The sequence below is a fragment of the Ochotona curzoniae genome, unplaced genomic scaffold, assembly GCF_017591425.1.
Source record: "Ochotona curzoniae isolate NIBS_2020 unplaced genomic scaffold, NIBS_Ocur_1.0 scaffold_3835, whole genome shotgun sequence".
Classification (NCBI taxonomy): Eukaryota; Metazoa; Chordata; class Mammalia; order Lagomorpha; family Ochotonidae; genus Ochotona; species Ochotona curzoniae.
This window is the reverse complement of record NW_024467114.1, coordinates 23,997,293-24,011,044: the sequence shown is the minus strand read 5'-3', so window position 1 is coordinate 24,011,044 and position 13,752 is coordinate 23,997,293. Positions and strand designations below refer to the sequence as shown.

At 46.2% G+C, this 13,752-nt stretch overlaps 1 protein-coding gene across 1 annotated transcript; it reads right to left on the bottom strand.

The window, feature by feature from the left end:
• Positions 1 to 274: 274 nt before the first annotated feature.
• FKBP14 (FKBP prolyl isomerase 14) lies at positions 275 to 13,076 on the bottom strand. The gene is made up of 4 exons (XM_040964787.1): positions 12,709 to 13,076; positions 9,738 to 9,889; positions 5,973 to 6,100; positions 275 to 739 (listed from the first exon to the last, which is right to left on the bottom strand). The coding sequence occupies exons 1-4, from the start codon at positions 12,903 to 12,905 to the stop codon at positions 581 to 583; spliced, it is 636 nt and encodes a 211-aa protein (XP_040820721.1). The 5' UTR covers positions 12,906 to 13,076; the 3' UTR covers positions 275 to 580.
• Between the last annotated feature and the right edge of the window lie 676 nt (positions 13,077 to 13,752).

The window sequence follows — 13,752 nt, the reverse complement described above, 5'->3', positions numbered from 1 at the left end:
ATTGCCCGCCCTGTTTCACTCCCCAAATTTCCGCAGCAGCCAGATTTTTTTTTTTTAAACTGGCACGCGTATGGGATGCCGGCATTTGCAGGCAGAGGATTAGTCAGTTGAGCCATCACGCCTGCCCCCAGAAGCCAGAGCTGGAACGTGGGTGGCAGGAACCTCCATCATCATCATCATCTGTTCCTACTTTCCAGGATGCTGGATCACAAACACAGAGTAGTAAGCCAGGCACACACAGTTCGGGGCAGAGGCTCCCCAAGCAGAGCTTTAATCCTCTTCCCCACAACATGGTCTCCGTTCCTCCATCACAGTGTCTTACATTAGCAAGTAAAAAACTCAATCAAGACTTCACATGCGAAAGACAGAAACTGGCCCAGAGGTCTTCTCCTCAAATTGTTCCTTCCCAATAACTTAACAGAGAGAAATGCATACTTAGCGAACTGAAGGGGTTCTTTAAATAATAGAAACAATATATATAAAAATATAAAAGAAAAAACAAGAACAAAACACTTAAAAAATGTAAGGGCAATTTGCCCTCTGTTTCATGACGGCTGTTACAGAAAACGGGTGGAAGTCTCTACAACTCATCGTGTTGGTATGTGAATTCTCTAGCAGATATAAACCCATCTCTGTCTTCATCTTCTTTATCGAAAATATCTTCCACCAAGACATCGTGGTGGCTCTCATTCACCACTGCCCCGTGCTTTTCAAACTCTTTCTTTAAATACGCTTTAACCTACAAAAGAACACATTCCATTAGGGACGCACAGCATACCACATGCAACCAGCCAACAGCAAATTCGTCCTGGTGGTTCAGTTTCACTAAATATGATCATTATGAAATGATTGTGACATACAAGGCTGATATTAGCTGGAAAAACATTCTGCAAAAAACATACTACCTATTCTTAATCTGCACTTGAATAAAGAGTACTGTCTTTAAATCTGTTGAATTATATACATATCTTAAGGGCCAGAGGCTCCTCTGAATGGCAGACTAAATGGTGCCATTTTTTATTTACTTGGAAGTTGTGGTAATTGTGCACCTGGCTAGGGTCAGGACACACTGACTGAGCTCTAAGCCCGACATTCCAATCTGAGAAATTAAAGCAAACCCTGGGTAAGAGTCCATATTCCAATGTTGCATTTTCATTAGATGTTTCACAATATAAACCAGTGTGAGTGTGTGGCTGGGACACCTGGGTTCCATTAGGGGTGCCTGGGTCGGGGCTGCCTCTGGCTCCCAACCCCAGCTTCCTGCTCATGTGGGGCCTGGCGCAGCTACAGGGAGGACTCAGGTGGATGGGTCCTTGCCATCCATATGAGATCTGGGAAATGAAAACTAGCCAGGAGTGCTTCCTGTGTGCTTGGGTTTGCATACAGCAACACCAAAAAGATGTGTTAAATGAACAAAATTGGATGCGGGAATTACAGGGTGAGAGGACATGCTTGGAAGAAAAGACTTCTTAAGAAACTCTTAAACAAAAGAGTTTATTTATAGTGAGTTGATTCTTTTTAAAACTTATTTGCATTTTAGTTGGAAGGCAGAGAGACAGGAACACACACACACACAGAGAAACTGGGTCACTCCTTGATTTAACACCATGACCAAAGGACTGGGGCTCAGAAACCAGAACTGCTCTTCCACATAGATGGCAGGGACCCACGGCCCCGAGCCAGCACCTGCTGCCCAGCAGGTGCATCAGTGGCAAAGCTGGATTGGAAGTGGCATAGTTGGATGCCACATGTGGGCATGACAAGCAGCAGTTCAACCACTGCACACAACATTGACCTTGGGTTAATTTTTGAGGCATATGAATGTGTTATATATTCATAGTTTTATGAAAAGAAACTAATATTTATCTTAGATGGAAAGAAATAGCACATGATCAGTAATACTATAAGCAGCTATAGATTGGGACTGGTGCAGTGGCTCAACTGGCTGATTCTCACCCTGCAAGCACCAGCATGCTAAGTGGGTGCTGGTTCATGTCCTGGCTAATCCATTTCAGATCCAGCTCTGTGCTTATGGCCTTGGAAAGCAGTAGAGGATGGCCCAAAGCCTTGGGACCCTGCACCTATGTGGGAAACCCAGAAGAGGCTCCTGGCTTCAGATCAGCTCAGCTCCAGCTGTTAAGGCCATTTGGGAAGTGAACCAGAGGATGGAAGATCTTTTCTTCATTTTTCTCTTTCTCACTCTCTGTTAATCTGTCTCTCCAATAAAAATGGTTGTGAAAGCCCGGGTGAAAGGAAGCTTCCTTTTTCCTCCATGGTCAGGACTTTGAGTATGATGGGGAAACTACCCGTATGGAAAACCCAGGTTGACGGGATGGGGCCTTAGGACAGTGGCCCAGATGTCCCTGGCGACACCTGCAACCACCCCCCCCCCCCCCGAGAGTGCCTGGGTTTGACTTCCAGCTGTGCTTTCCCATCCAGCTGCCTGGGAGGTGTCAGATAATAGCTCACTTGCTTGGGTCTCTGGCACTCATGTGGGAGACCTAGTTCAACTTCCCAGTTCCTGGCTTCAGTCTGGCCCAGCCATGGCTGTTGCAAACATTTGGGGACTGAGCCAGCAGATTGGAGAGCTCATTTTCTCACTCTGTCTCTTTAAAATTAAAAAAAAAAAAAAAACAATGAATAATTTTTAATAAGAAAAGAAAACCCAAATTAGTCTCTTCTCCAAATGCGAAATGGAAATGGAACATGAAAGCTGCCTACTGTGAACTGCCAGGCAATCACTCCCAAGTGCACTTAACAGCCAGTCTACAGTTTTGTTTCATTTCATTTTTTTTAATAAAATAATTTATTTTTATGTGAAAGGCAGAAATACAGAGTGAAGGAAAGAAAGAGAAGGATGGGCCTGGCACCATGATTCAATTGGCTAATCCATCACCTCCTAGCACCGGGATCCCATATGGGCACCAGTTCATGTCCTGGCTGCTCCATTTTCTATCTAGCTCCCTTCTTGTGGCCTGGGAAAGCAACAGAGGCCAGCCCAAAGCCTTGGGACCCTGCACCCACATGTGAGAACCAGAGAGGTCCTGGTTCTTGGCTAAAAATGGACTCAGTTCCAACCATTGAACCCCTTTGAGGAGTGAACCAGGATCTTTTTCTGTCTCTCCTTTTCTCTGTAAATCTGCCTTTCCAATAAAAAGAAAGAGAGAGAGAGAGAGAGAGAAAGGAAAGACAGAGAGATTTTCCATTCGGGGAATGGCCGCAACAGATGGAGCTGGGTCGATGTGAAGCCATTTACCTGGAGTTTCTCGCAGGTCTCCCACGTGGGTTCAGCAGCCCAAGGGCTTGAGTCACCCTCCACTGCTTTCCCAGGCCATCAGCACAGAGTTAGATCAGGAACAGGGAAGCTGAGAGTTGAATTGACACCTACCATAGGGTAGCAGTGTTGCAAGTAGAGTATTAAAGTGCCAAAATATGGCACCAGCGCCAGTCTACAGTTTAAAATAGAAATTGTCTACATAAGATATTTCTATGTAGTTTATACAGTAACTCCAAATAGGAATTGTCTTGGCAAAATGGGAATTTCAAAGACCCCAGGGTCAGGACAATACACAATGAACCCTAAGTCTTAGAGAAAGGAAAAAAAGGAAAAGACTGCTTAAGTTTCAACTAAGTTTTTCTACAAAACAGTGATTCCCTATGTGAAAGTCAATTTTCAAAGCATCAATGTTTTAAAGATTTGTTTTTTTATTATGTTTTTATTGGAAAGGTGGATATACAGAGAGGAGAGACAGAGAGGAAGATCTTCCGTCCGATGATTCACTCCCCAAGTGAGCGCAACGGGCCGATGCTATGCCGATCCGAAGCAGGAGCCTCTTCCGGGTCTCCCACGCGGGTGCAGGTTCCCAAAGCTTTGGGCCGTCCTCGACTGCTTTCCCGGGCCACAGGCAGGGAGCTGGAAGGGAAGCGGGGCTGCCGGGATTAGAACCGGCACCCATATGGGATCCCGGGCGTGCAAGGCGAGGACCTTAACCACTTGCGCCACCGCGCCGGGCCCCAAAGCATCAATGTTTTAAGAAAACTCTTAAACTAACACTTTATCTACTAAAAATACACTTTAAAAAGATATTTCTGGGCCCAGTGCAATGGTTCAGTGACTAAATCCTTGCCTTATATGGGCCAGGATCCCGTATGGATGCTGGTTCATATCCAGCTACCCCACTTCCCATCCAGCTCCCTGCTTGTGGCCTGGGAAAGCAGTAATGAATTGCCCAAAACCTTGGGACCCTATACCCATGTGGGAGAACTGAAAGAAGCTCCTGGTTTCTGACTTCAGATTGGCTTAGCTCTAGCCATTGTGGCCACTTGAAGAGTGAACCAGAAAACGGAAAGATCTTTTTGTCTCTCCTTCTCTCTATAAATATGACTTTCCAATAAAAATAAAATAAATCTTCAGTTAATTCTGAGGTTGGCAAAAGCTTTTGCGCCTTTGCAGGGGAGTCTTCAGTAGTATTCATTGTGCTTTTGTCTTCTTTGCTCTTGGGCATTGTGCGTTGTCAGATTCTTCTCCTTGGGGGCAGATTTCTAAGCTGTGTTACCCACAGGTCTACGATTTGATTTTACGTATTGTGGTTGGCACACAGCTCTATGTTTGCAGTCACTTGTGCCATGCCCTCCAGTGAGTTCCAGGTCTGGGTTCTTATGTTAGATTTCTACCATGGTCTCCATTGCCCCAGCTCCTGATTCACCATACCACTCTTTACCTCCTGTGATATCGTGCTGAGGCTGCACCACTGTCTGTACAAACTTACTCCCATGTCCTGATAGAACAGTTCCCAGGATTAAGGAGACACCAAGTGTCCTATGTAGCTAGATTGTTGGAGGTGCTAATCTTGCCAGAACTTGTTAACCATTAGGTCTGAGGGCCCATGTGATGCAAAATTCGGTATTATTTTCCCTTTGAGACCAGAGCAATGCACTGAGCTCAGTGAGTTTGCTCTCAGCTCAGCACAACAGAAGACTAAATCAATTAACAACACATTGCTAAAAAGACAGGACCAAATTACCACCCATTCATATTAACCCTGAATGTAAATAGCTTAAACTCATCAATCAAATGTCACAGATTAGTAGACTGGATTAGAAAAACAAGCCCATCTATTTGTTGCCCACTAGACATATCTCACCAACAAAGATAAGTGGAAACTATATCTCACGCATATTGATTTTTTAAAATTTTCCTTCATTTCTTCAAAACTCTCATTAAATTCTTGGCTGACTCATAGAGCATACAGTAGCATCATTTTCTTCAAGAAGATTCTTGATTTCCTTTTACATTTCTTCAGTGACACATTAGTGATTCAGTAGCTTATTACTTAACTTCATGATGCTTTTAGTTTCCTTTTTTCTCCCTGATGTTAATTTTATTTGTGTCTTTTCATTTAAGGAAGATTTACAGTAACTGTGGAATAGAGACTATCATGTCCAGTAGCATGTTACTTAACTTCATGGCTTATAAATTTCCATTTTTCTTCCTGTTGATTTTATATTGTGGCTTTTCATTTAAGGGGATGTATAGTAACTGTAATGGAGACCATCATATCCAGATGTGAGGATACAATGCAATATGCATCTCTACTTCCAGAGTATAGATGGACTCCCAATGAAACTGTTCACTATATCTTGCCAATAGGATGCTGGACTCTGCCATTGTCCATGCCCACAATGATGGACATATGACTATTTACGGAGAACTATACTATAGTAATAATATACGGAAACTCAGTGGTGGTGAGGAGGGAGTTTGGGAAGGAATAAGGAAAATCCCAAGGCCTATGGAATTATAAAGCAATAACAATAAAAGTAAAAATAAAATAAATCTCTAAAAAGTTTAAATAAATAAAAGATATTTCTTAAAAAAGTGAGCTTCAGAAAGGAACAGGAGAAGGGGGAGACCAGAACGAAGAGTTTGCAAAAAAGGCAAAGACAGAGGAGCAAGCAGGAAGCAGGCTCACCTCATTCTTGGAGAGCTTCCAGTCGTCATTAAGATCCATCTCTTGGAAGGACTCGTGAGATCGCGGCCCGTTTCGAATCTCCAGGAGGTCGATGTTGAATATCAGTGTGCTCTCGGGAGGAATTTTACCTGATCCATAAACAGAGAGGGCAAGTTTTATTAAAAAAAAAAAAAAACCTGAAAGTTTTAATAATAGAAAAGTATAGTCTCAAACAGTAGATGCTTTGAACTGAATTAAAAGTCTTCTTAAGTTTGTTTATACAATGAACATGACTTGTGCTATAAAATTCACTTACAAAAATAGAGTAAAATATAGGAATAATGCAAACCACCATAATGAAAACATTCTTGGTTTTGGCCTAGTAGTTAAAAAAACAGAACACATCAGGACTGGCGCTGTGGCATAGTGTGTAAAGCCATGCCTGTGGAGCTGGCATCCCACATGGGCACCAGCTCAGGCTGACAGCTGTTCCACTTCTAATCCAGCTCCTGCTAATATGCCTGGAAAAGCAGTGGATTATGGCTCAAGTGCTTGGGCCCCTGCATCCATGCTGAAGACCCAGTTGAAGTGCTGAGCTCCTGCCTGGCTCAGCCCTGTGTCTGTGGCCATCTGGGAAAGTGAGTCAGCAGATGGAAGATCTCTTTCTCCCTCTCCATAACTCTGTCTTTCACATACAGAAATAAATCTGGGCCCGGCACAGTAGCCTAGTGGCTAAAGTCTTCACCTTGCATCTGTCAGGATCCCATATGGGCGCTTGTTCATATCCCAGCTGCCCCACTTTCCTTCCAACTCCCTGCTCGTGGCTTGGGAAGACAGCAGAGGATGGCCCAAGGCCTTGGAACCCTGTGCCTGCTTGGGAGACCTGGAGGAGGCTCCAGGCTCCTGGCTTCAGATCAGCTCAGCTCTGGCTGTTGCGGCTACTTGGGGAGTGAGCCAGTGGATGGAAGATCTTTCTCTCTGTCTCTCCTTCTCTCTGTAGACCTGACTTTCCAATGATAAATAAAATAAATCTTTTTAAGAAAAGAAATGAATTTTTTTCTTAAAAAGAAAAATAGAGTAACTTGAAGGATTTTAGATGACCCTATTAATTACTTTAACAATGTATTAACTTTGTTGAATTCGGACCAAGAGTTCACAGTAGTACTACCTTTCTACCACTTGGAGGCAGTAGACACGAGGAGAGCTTGGATTCACATTGTCTTGGGTCAACACTGACATCTGCTCATGGAAGCCTTAGCTTCCTCAACTGTAACATGCAGATGGTAATACTTCCCAAAACACTGTAAATATCATTTCAGAAGATTCAACATTTCAAAAACATCGGGGAGCTTTCTGGGACAGCAGTTAGGACAGTGCGTGAGATGCCTACATCCCAGATCCCAGTTCCTGCACATGCTTGCAGCCCAGCTTCCTAGTAATGCAGAGGGAGCAGAGATGATGGTCCCTGCCACCCACGTGGGGGACCGGGATCAGCAGATGGAAGATCTCCTGCCTTGGCCTGGCCCAGCCTCAGCTGGTTGAGAACGTTGTATTGTAGATTTGTTGAAAAATTTTAACTGAAAAGGGCTTTACTAAAAATCCCAAGGATTGGGGTCAGCACTGTGGCGTAAGAGACTGCGCCTCTGTCTGCAGCGCCAGCATCCCCATATGACCATTAGTTCGTGCCCCAGCTGCTCTACCTCCAATCCAGCTTCCTGCTTGTGGCCTGGGAAAGCACCAGCTTCAGGTGTTAACTGAGGAACGATCCAGCAAGTGAAGACCTCTCTGTAACTCTGTCTTTCAAATAAAAATAAATCTTTAAAGAAAAAGCATTCTGGGAAGTATGATTTTTTTTTTCAAACTTGTTTCCTTACAACTGTTTCACATACAGGTTTAGGTCAACACACTCAGTATTTCTCAGTCATCCCCCCAGCCCAGGCATTCCCAGGAAAGCACATTTGTTCCAAAGAGAACAACCACTTACACGTATGCAGGATCTTATGCTTCTAGACCTAGACAGTGCTAGGGCGTGGGAACAACGGGTGTCCTCCCAAGGGAAGCCCATGCGAGCATGCACTAAAAGACTACAAAACAAGTGGTTAAGTACAAGTGAGAAGGATTAGTTCCATGACATTTCACTTCGGATCCCTAACAGGTTATGAAGCTAAATTGAGTTAATACAGCATGGAGGAAAATAACAGACTAATACACATAGAAACGTTACAGGTGAGACAAGGGAGATCCAGGAAAGTTAAAGAATATTTCTGAGAATCTTTGGATATTTGGCTTTCTTTTCTCAAGAGGATGATGAGTAAAGTAAGAACTGAATTGGGTTGGTTAATCCTATGCTGTGAGTGAGGTGGGTGGAGGCAGTCCCATGGCAGAGTACAGAACGCTTCCCACGAGGTGTACACCTAATTTTCCTGCTGAGCAGACTGGGGCCAGGAAAGCTGAGCCACGCTTGGGCAATGGTTCGGCTGAGCCCTGAGGCTGCTGCGGTGAGGTATGTATTTGCTCCATCTGGTTCCAGTGAGCACTCTAACATTTGCTTTCTGCATTACCTAAGAAATATGTGCTCACTGTCAAGAATTTGGAAGATAGAAAGATAAACAAAATTCCCAGTTTCTCAGTTCATGTCAGCTCTCTTGTTTGTTTACTTGTGATTAATTTTCCACAAGCACATGCCGTATTGTTCCTATAGTCAGCATCATACTTCTCATATCTACTTTAGTTTCTACATTCTCTTACATCACACACATTTTCAAATCTTCGAACAAGTCACACTGAATAACTGGGCTGTATTTTATCTAACTGATCATATCATTACACACTTGGGTCGGTTCCAATGTTTTGCTATTAAAATCAAAACAGACATTCCTCTTCACAAATCTTTCTCCAGATATCTGTGTATTCCCCTAGGCTAGATTTCAATAAAGGGATAGCAGGGTAATTATATTTAAACATCTTCAGCCTTCTGGACATAAATCACCAAATGACCCTAGCCAGACCTCACAAGTTTCCTCCTGAGCCAAGGGCATGTGCTTTGCCCAGAAACAAGCTAAAACAAAAGCTCTCTGAACTGACTGGCCGGCTTGCTTCTGCTTTGGACAAGACAGAGAATGAAGCTCATTTTACCACATGCTATTATTTTTATTTATTAAAATATTAAAACCCTTATGGATACATCTTAAAACAGGCAAGAAAAGAATTCCAGTGAGAGCTCTGCAGTGGGCGCCTCCAGCATGAGGAGCCACATACAGCCCACTTCTAAATCCTCGTTCAAAATCTCCATTTCAAATGTTTAGCTCATCAAACTGCCTGTGTTGAGTGATGTTCCTTGCTGCAGTGAGAGACCAGTGGGTGAATTTCCATTTGGGTGGGGTTGAAAACGTTGTAGAGGTGGGTGGCAGTGATGGGTACACAGCAGCAATGGGCCCAATCACACTCAACTGCACCGAAGTCTCGCAAAAGTTCACACGCACTGTGAAAAACCCCACGCATGGACGTCAGAAGCCTTTTGTACCAAAATAAGCTTACCTCTGAATTCCATTTTCCATGAGCTTCCACTAGGGCTTAGGGGTCCAGAAACTGCCCGTTTAAGCATTATGACCTTAATCAGACCTTTCAGCTGACAGTGAAGACAAATACAAACCCATTTTTCTTTAACACACAGGAACCCCTGTCTCATCCCGGGAACATATACAGATGCGTGGTAGTTACTGTGCCTCCCGTCTCCCTCAGCAGAGACCCGCAGTGCCGCAGCAGGAAATGCCCACGTGCTCCTACCTTTCCCTTCTTTTCCATAGCCCAGGGCGGGAGGGATGGTGAGCTTTCTCTTCTCTCCGACACACATCCCCTTCAGGCCCTGGTCCCAGCCTTTGAGAGCTTCCAGGATGCCCAGGGTAAACCAAATGGGCTGCCCGTTGTTATGCTTGTGGCTACAACAGAAGGAAGCTGAGTTAGCACCTCTGCAAGATGTTTTACCCCTTAACTGCTGTGGGGCATGTTTTTCCACTCATTAAATAGCTGAGATTATAGGCTAGGATGGCCACAAAAATTAGCTATTCTTTATATATATATACACACAATGAATTCAACTTCATACTAATTCAATACTGCCCATCATTCTTCTTTTTTTAAAAAACTGTTTTCTTTATTTGAAAGGCCGTTACGGAAAGGGAGAGAGAGAGAGGAAGGAGCTCAAGAGATCTTCCAGGAGTTGGTTTACTCCCCCAGTTGGTGGCAGCAGCTGGAGCTAGGCCAGGCTATGGTCAAGAGTTTCATCTGGATCTCCCACATGGAGGCAAGGGTCTAAGAGCAGGACCATATCCCACCGCTTTCCCAGAGGCCTTAGCAGGAAGATGGACAGGAAGTAGAGCAGACAGAACTCAAACCAGCAGCATTGCAGGCAGGGGCTTAATCATTTGACCTCAAATGTTACCACTAATTCCAAAGTTTTGACCATGAAATTATGCTCTGCTAGGAGGGCCATGAAATTGCACAGCAGAGAGAAAACAGCGGGAAGTTGGCTGAGTTTGGGAAGGAGGTTGAAGCCCAAAAAGAATTACTATGCACACTTGAGGGTCCACCCTGCTGATGGACTCAAAGATTCAGGGGGCTCAAAAGCTTTCCAGAACAGCCTGCAGGTGGCTCTGAGGCTCCGTACTCCTGGATCACCACTCTGCTTCTGTCCAGCTTTGTCTCCAGGGCTAGGCTAAGGAGGCTGGAAAAATGACCCCCTGTGGAATAGTCAGGATGACCTGGCACGGAGCGGGCATTTGGTCTGGTGGTGTGGATGCCTGCCTCCCACATCAGATCCCAGCTCCACTTTCAATTCCGTTCCCTGCTCGTGTGCACCCTTGAGGGCAGCAGCAGATTGTTCTAGGAGCCGATGCCCTGCCACCCATCAAAGACCTCGCTCAAGTTCCCAGCTCGTGGCTGCAGCTGGCTCCACCCTGGCTGCTGCAGACATTTAGAGAGAGAAGCAGAGAACAGCGCCACTGTCTACCACTCACAAATACATAAGAAGTCCTGTGTCCATGAGCCAAAGAGAGACGACCTAAGAAAACCAACCTACGGAGCAACTGTCAGAGTTGAGGCCAGGTCATGTCCGAGCCTAGCGTCCGTCTCTCAGTACAATCAGGGAAGCGTCCTGGTCAAGGGCATCTTGTGAGCGAGAACAGGAAGTCACTCTATCAAGCTTTGTGGGCACCAGGACTGGTAAGTCTAGGTAAATGCCATTTCTTCCAGTCTTTTCTCATTTCCCCCATGGATCCAGGTAACTAAAGGCCAAGAGTATCAAGTTGGGGGAGGCTAGGAAGTGATGCAGAAGGAAGAACCCACCAGCCACCCAGCACCAGCTACCGTTCTGCCTGAAGCTCTTTGGACTGAGCTACCAAACACGTTCTAGAACTGAATCCTTCTATGCTGCTCCTGCATAATTCTCCAGCAGCTCCTGACCATTCACCACAGTCCCTCCTCAGGAACTAGAACATCAGTAGCAGATTAGTAAACAATAGCCCCGTGGCTGTCACAGAAGTCGGTTGTGAGACTGGACAGAAACTGGAGCTCGAGGTCTAGGGCCTTCTGACCCGCAGTGCCCTCCTCCCTCACCCTTGGTCCTCCGCCTGGAAACGTGTCCCTGTTGTCTCAGGGTCCATCTCAGTCACAGTCCTTGGGAAGCCTTCCCTCTGCCACCTCCCTGTAACTGCGCAGGCATGCTTTGGCAGAGCTGTGCCATGCTGGCCTCGGCTCCATGCCCTGTGTTGTCTACTTTCCCCTCCTCCTGGACAAAAGACCGAAGGGCTGATCTCAGACTCCTGCTGGCCGACAGCACAGAGGAAATGCTCGCAAAATGTACGGCTGGAATTGAATGCTTGGCGCCGAGCCGGGGTGCTCCTCAGCCTCTTGGGTGCCTGTAGCCCAGGCGTGGGGTGGAATCACCCGGAAGCTTCCTCCACCGCCACCAACCAAGCCTGACTTTCTAGAAAGAAGCAAACTGTCCTGATGGCAGCTGTTAGAACCAAAGTCAGATGGGCCAATGGACGTTAGTGCATCCTTAGCAGCGGGAATAAATGAGTGTATATTTTGCTGTGGCAGTTTTGAGTACATATCACCCACAGCGATTTTTTTTAATGGAATTTAAGTCCTTTTCCCTAAGAAATGGAATTGGTGAGATGAGAACTTTTTTTGTACTTACTGCCTAATGTTAGTAATGTTGCTTATTTCTGCAACATTTCAAAGATTGTAGGTCTGTGTAATAATAATTTTTAAAACTTCACGACTTTGGGCCCGGCGCCCTGGCCTAGCAGCTAAAGTCCTCGCCTTGAATGCGCCGGGATCCCATATGGGCGCCGGTTCTAATCCCATCAGCTCCACTTCCCATCCAGCTCCCCGCTTGTGGCCTGGGAAGGCAGTCGAAGATGGCCCAAAGCCTTGGGACCCTGCACCCATCTGGGAGACCTGAAAGAAGCTCCTGGCTCTGGATCAGTGCAGCACCAGCCGTGGCGGTCACTTGGGAAGTCAATCATCGGATGGGAGATCTTCCTCTCTGTCTCTCCTCCTCTCTGTATATCTGACTTTGTAATGAAAATAAAATAAATCTTAAAAAAAAAAAAAAAAGTTCACTACTTTATCCAGGCCCCATGTTTCTTGCCCCAGAGAAGGCAGGTTTAAATCAGGTCCAAGCTAACTTTTCCACTGGAACGCTAGCCCAGGAGGGTGCGATCGTCCTTCAGTAGGGCGCTAGGATACTTACGTGGAATGAAACAAGGAGCCGTCCTTCTCTAAGTAGCCCTCATAGTGGACCAGCATCAAGTCCCCTCCCTTTGTCTTGCGATGGCAGATGAACGGCTTCTGCAGAACTTCGATTTTCACTTCGGGCTCGGGGATCAGAGCTCCGCTGGAAGACGTGGCTAACAACGTCCAGACTGCGTTCCACAACAAAAACCTCATGGCGTTGGCCCAGAGAAATGTCCCTACAGAAACTCAGACGGGCCCTGACCTTACCGAATGGGGGGCGGGGGAGGAAATGTAGTTCAAGGGCCCGGCAAGTTCAGGACTCCAGCTTGGAAGACGTGGCACTTTTTACTACCAACAACTTTCCCGTGCAGGGCGAACTCGCCTCTAAAGGGTTAAGCCCAAACTCGGGCCACACTGACTGGCTCTTACGGTGCCGCCTCCTGGGAAGAACGGCTTCCAGTTGGCTAAGGGGCTGTCCATCAAATACCGCTCTAGCCAATGACTCAGCAACGGTGTCCTTTGCAAGGATATGCCTCGGAGCAGCCGGGGAAAGGCAAACCACCCCGTGTGGTCCTAGGGCCAGTCGGATTAAAGCAGTCCACCAGCAAGGACTCTGGGAGAGGGGTGGGGCAGATTTTTCCCTAGCATAGAGCCCGGGTCTGAGGGGGGCACCGGAAGGTAGGAAGAATAGTGGCAGTGGCCAGATTTCAGGAAGGAATCGTTTACTCTCACAGCAGGAGAGCAGCCCTCCAGGACCCCACACCTGAGGGGGGGTAACTGGTGCTTATTAATTCACAGTATGTAGACTGCCATCCCTCCAACCCCTCAAAGGCAGCGGAGATGGCGAGGCTTCCTGTTTATAGTCTTTGGGTTCCAAAGCATTGGAGCTGCACCTGCAGCCATGGCTGCTCCCTTGCACTCCCGGGGAATGTGGTAGCCTCTGAGTGCAGGGTAAATAAATAGGGGCTAAGAACTTGCTGGCCCCCACTTGAGAACTGGTTACCACGGTGACGGATTACACAATGGAGGCTGAGCTTAACGTTTCTCCTTTTAAATTAAT

What these genes read in the sequence shown, in the direction of transcription:
- FKBP14 (XM_040964787.1), bottom strand. Translation starts at nt 12,905, where the DNA reads ATGAGGTTTTTGTTGTGGAACGCAGTCTGGACGTTGTTAGCCACGTCT. An exon ending in GGCTCCTTGTTTCATTCCAC is followed by an intron (nt 9,890 to 12,708) that starts GTAAGTATCCTA and finishes CTTCTGTTGTAG; the next exon opens with CCACAAGCATAACAACGGGC. An exon ending in CTATGGAAAAGAAGGGAAAG is followed by an intron (nt 6,101 to 9,737) that starts GTAGGAGCACGT and finishes TTTATGGATCAG; the next exon opens with GTAAAATTCCTCCCGAGAGC.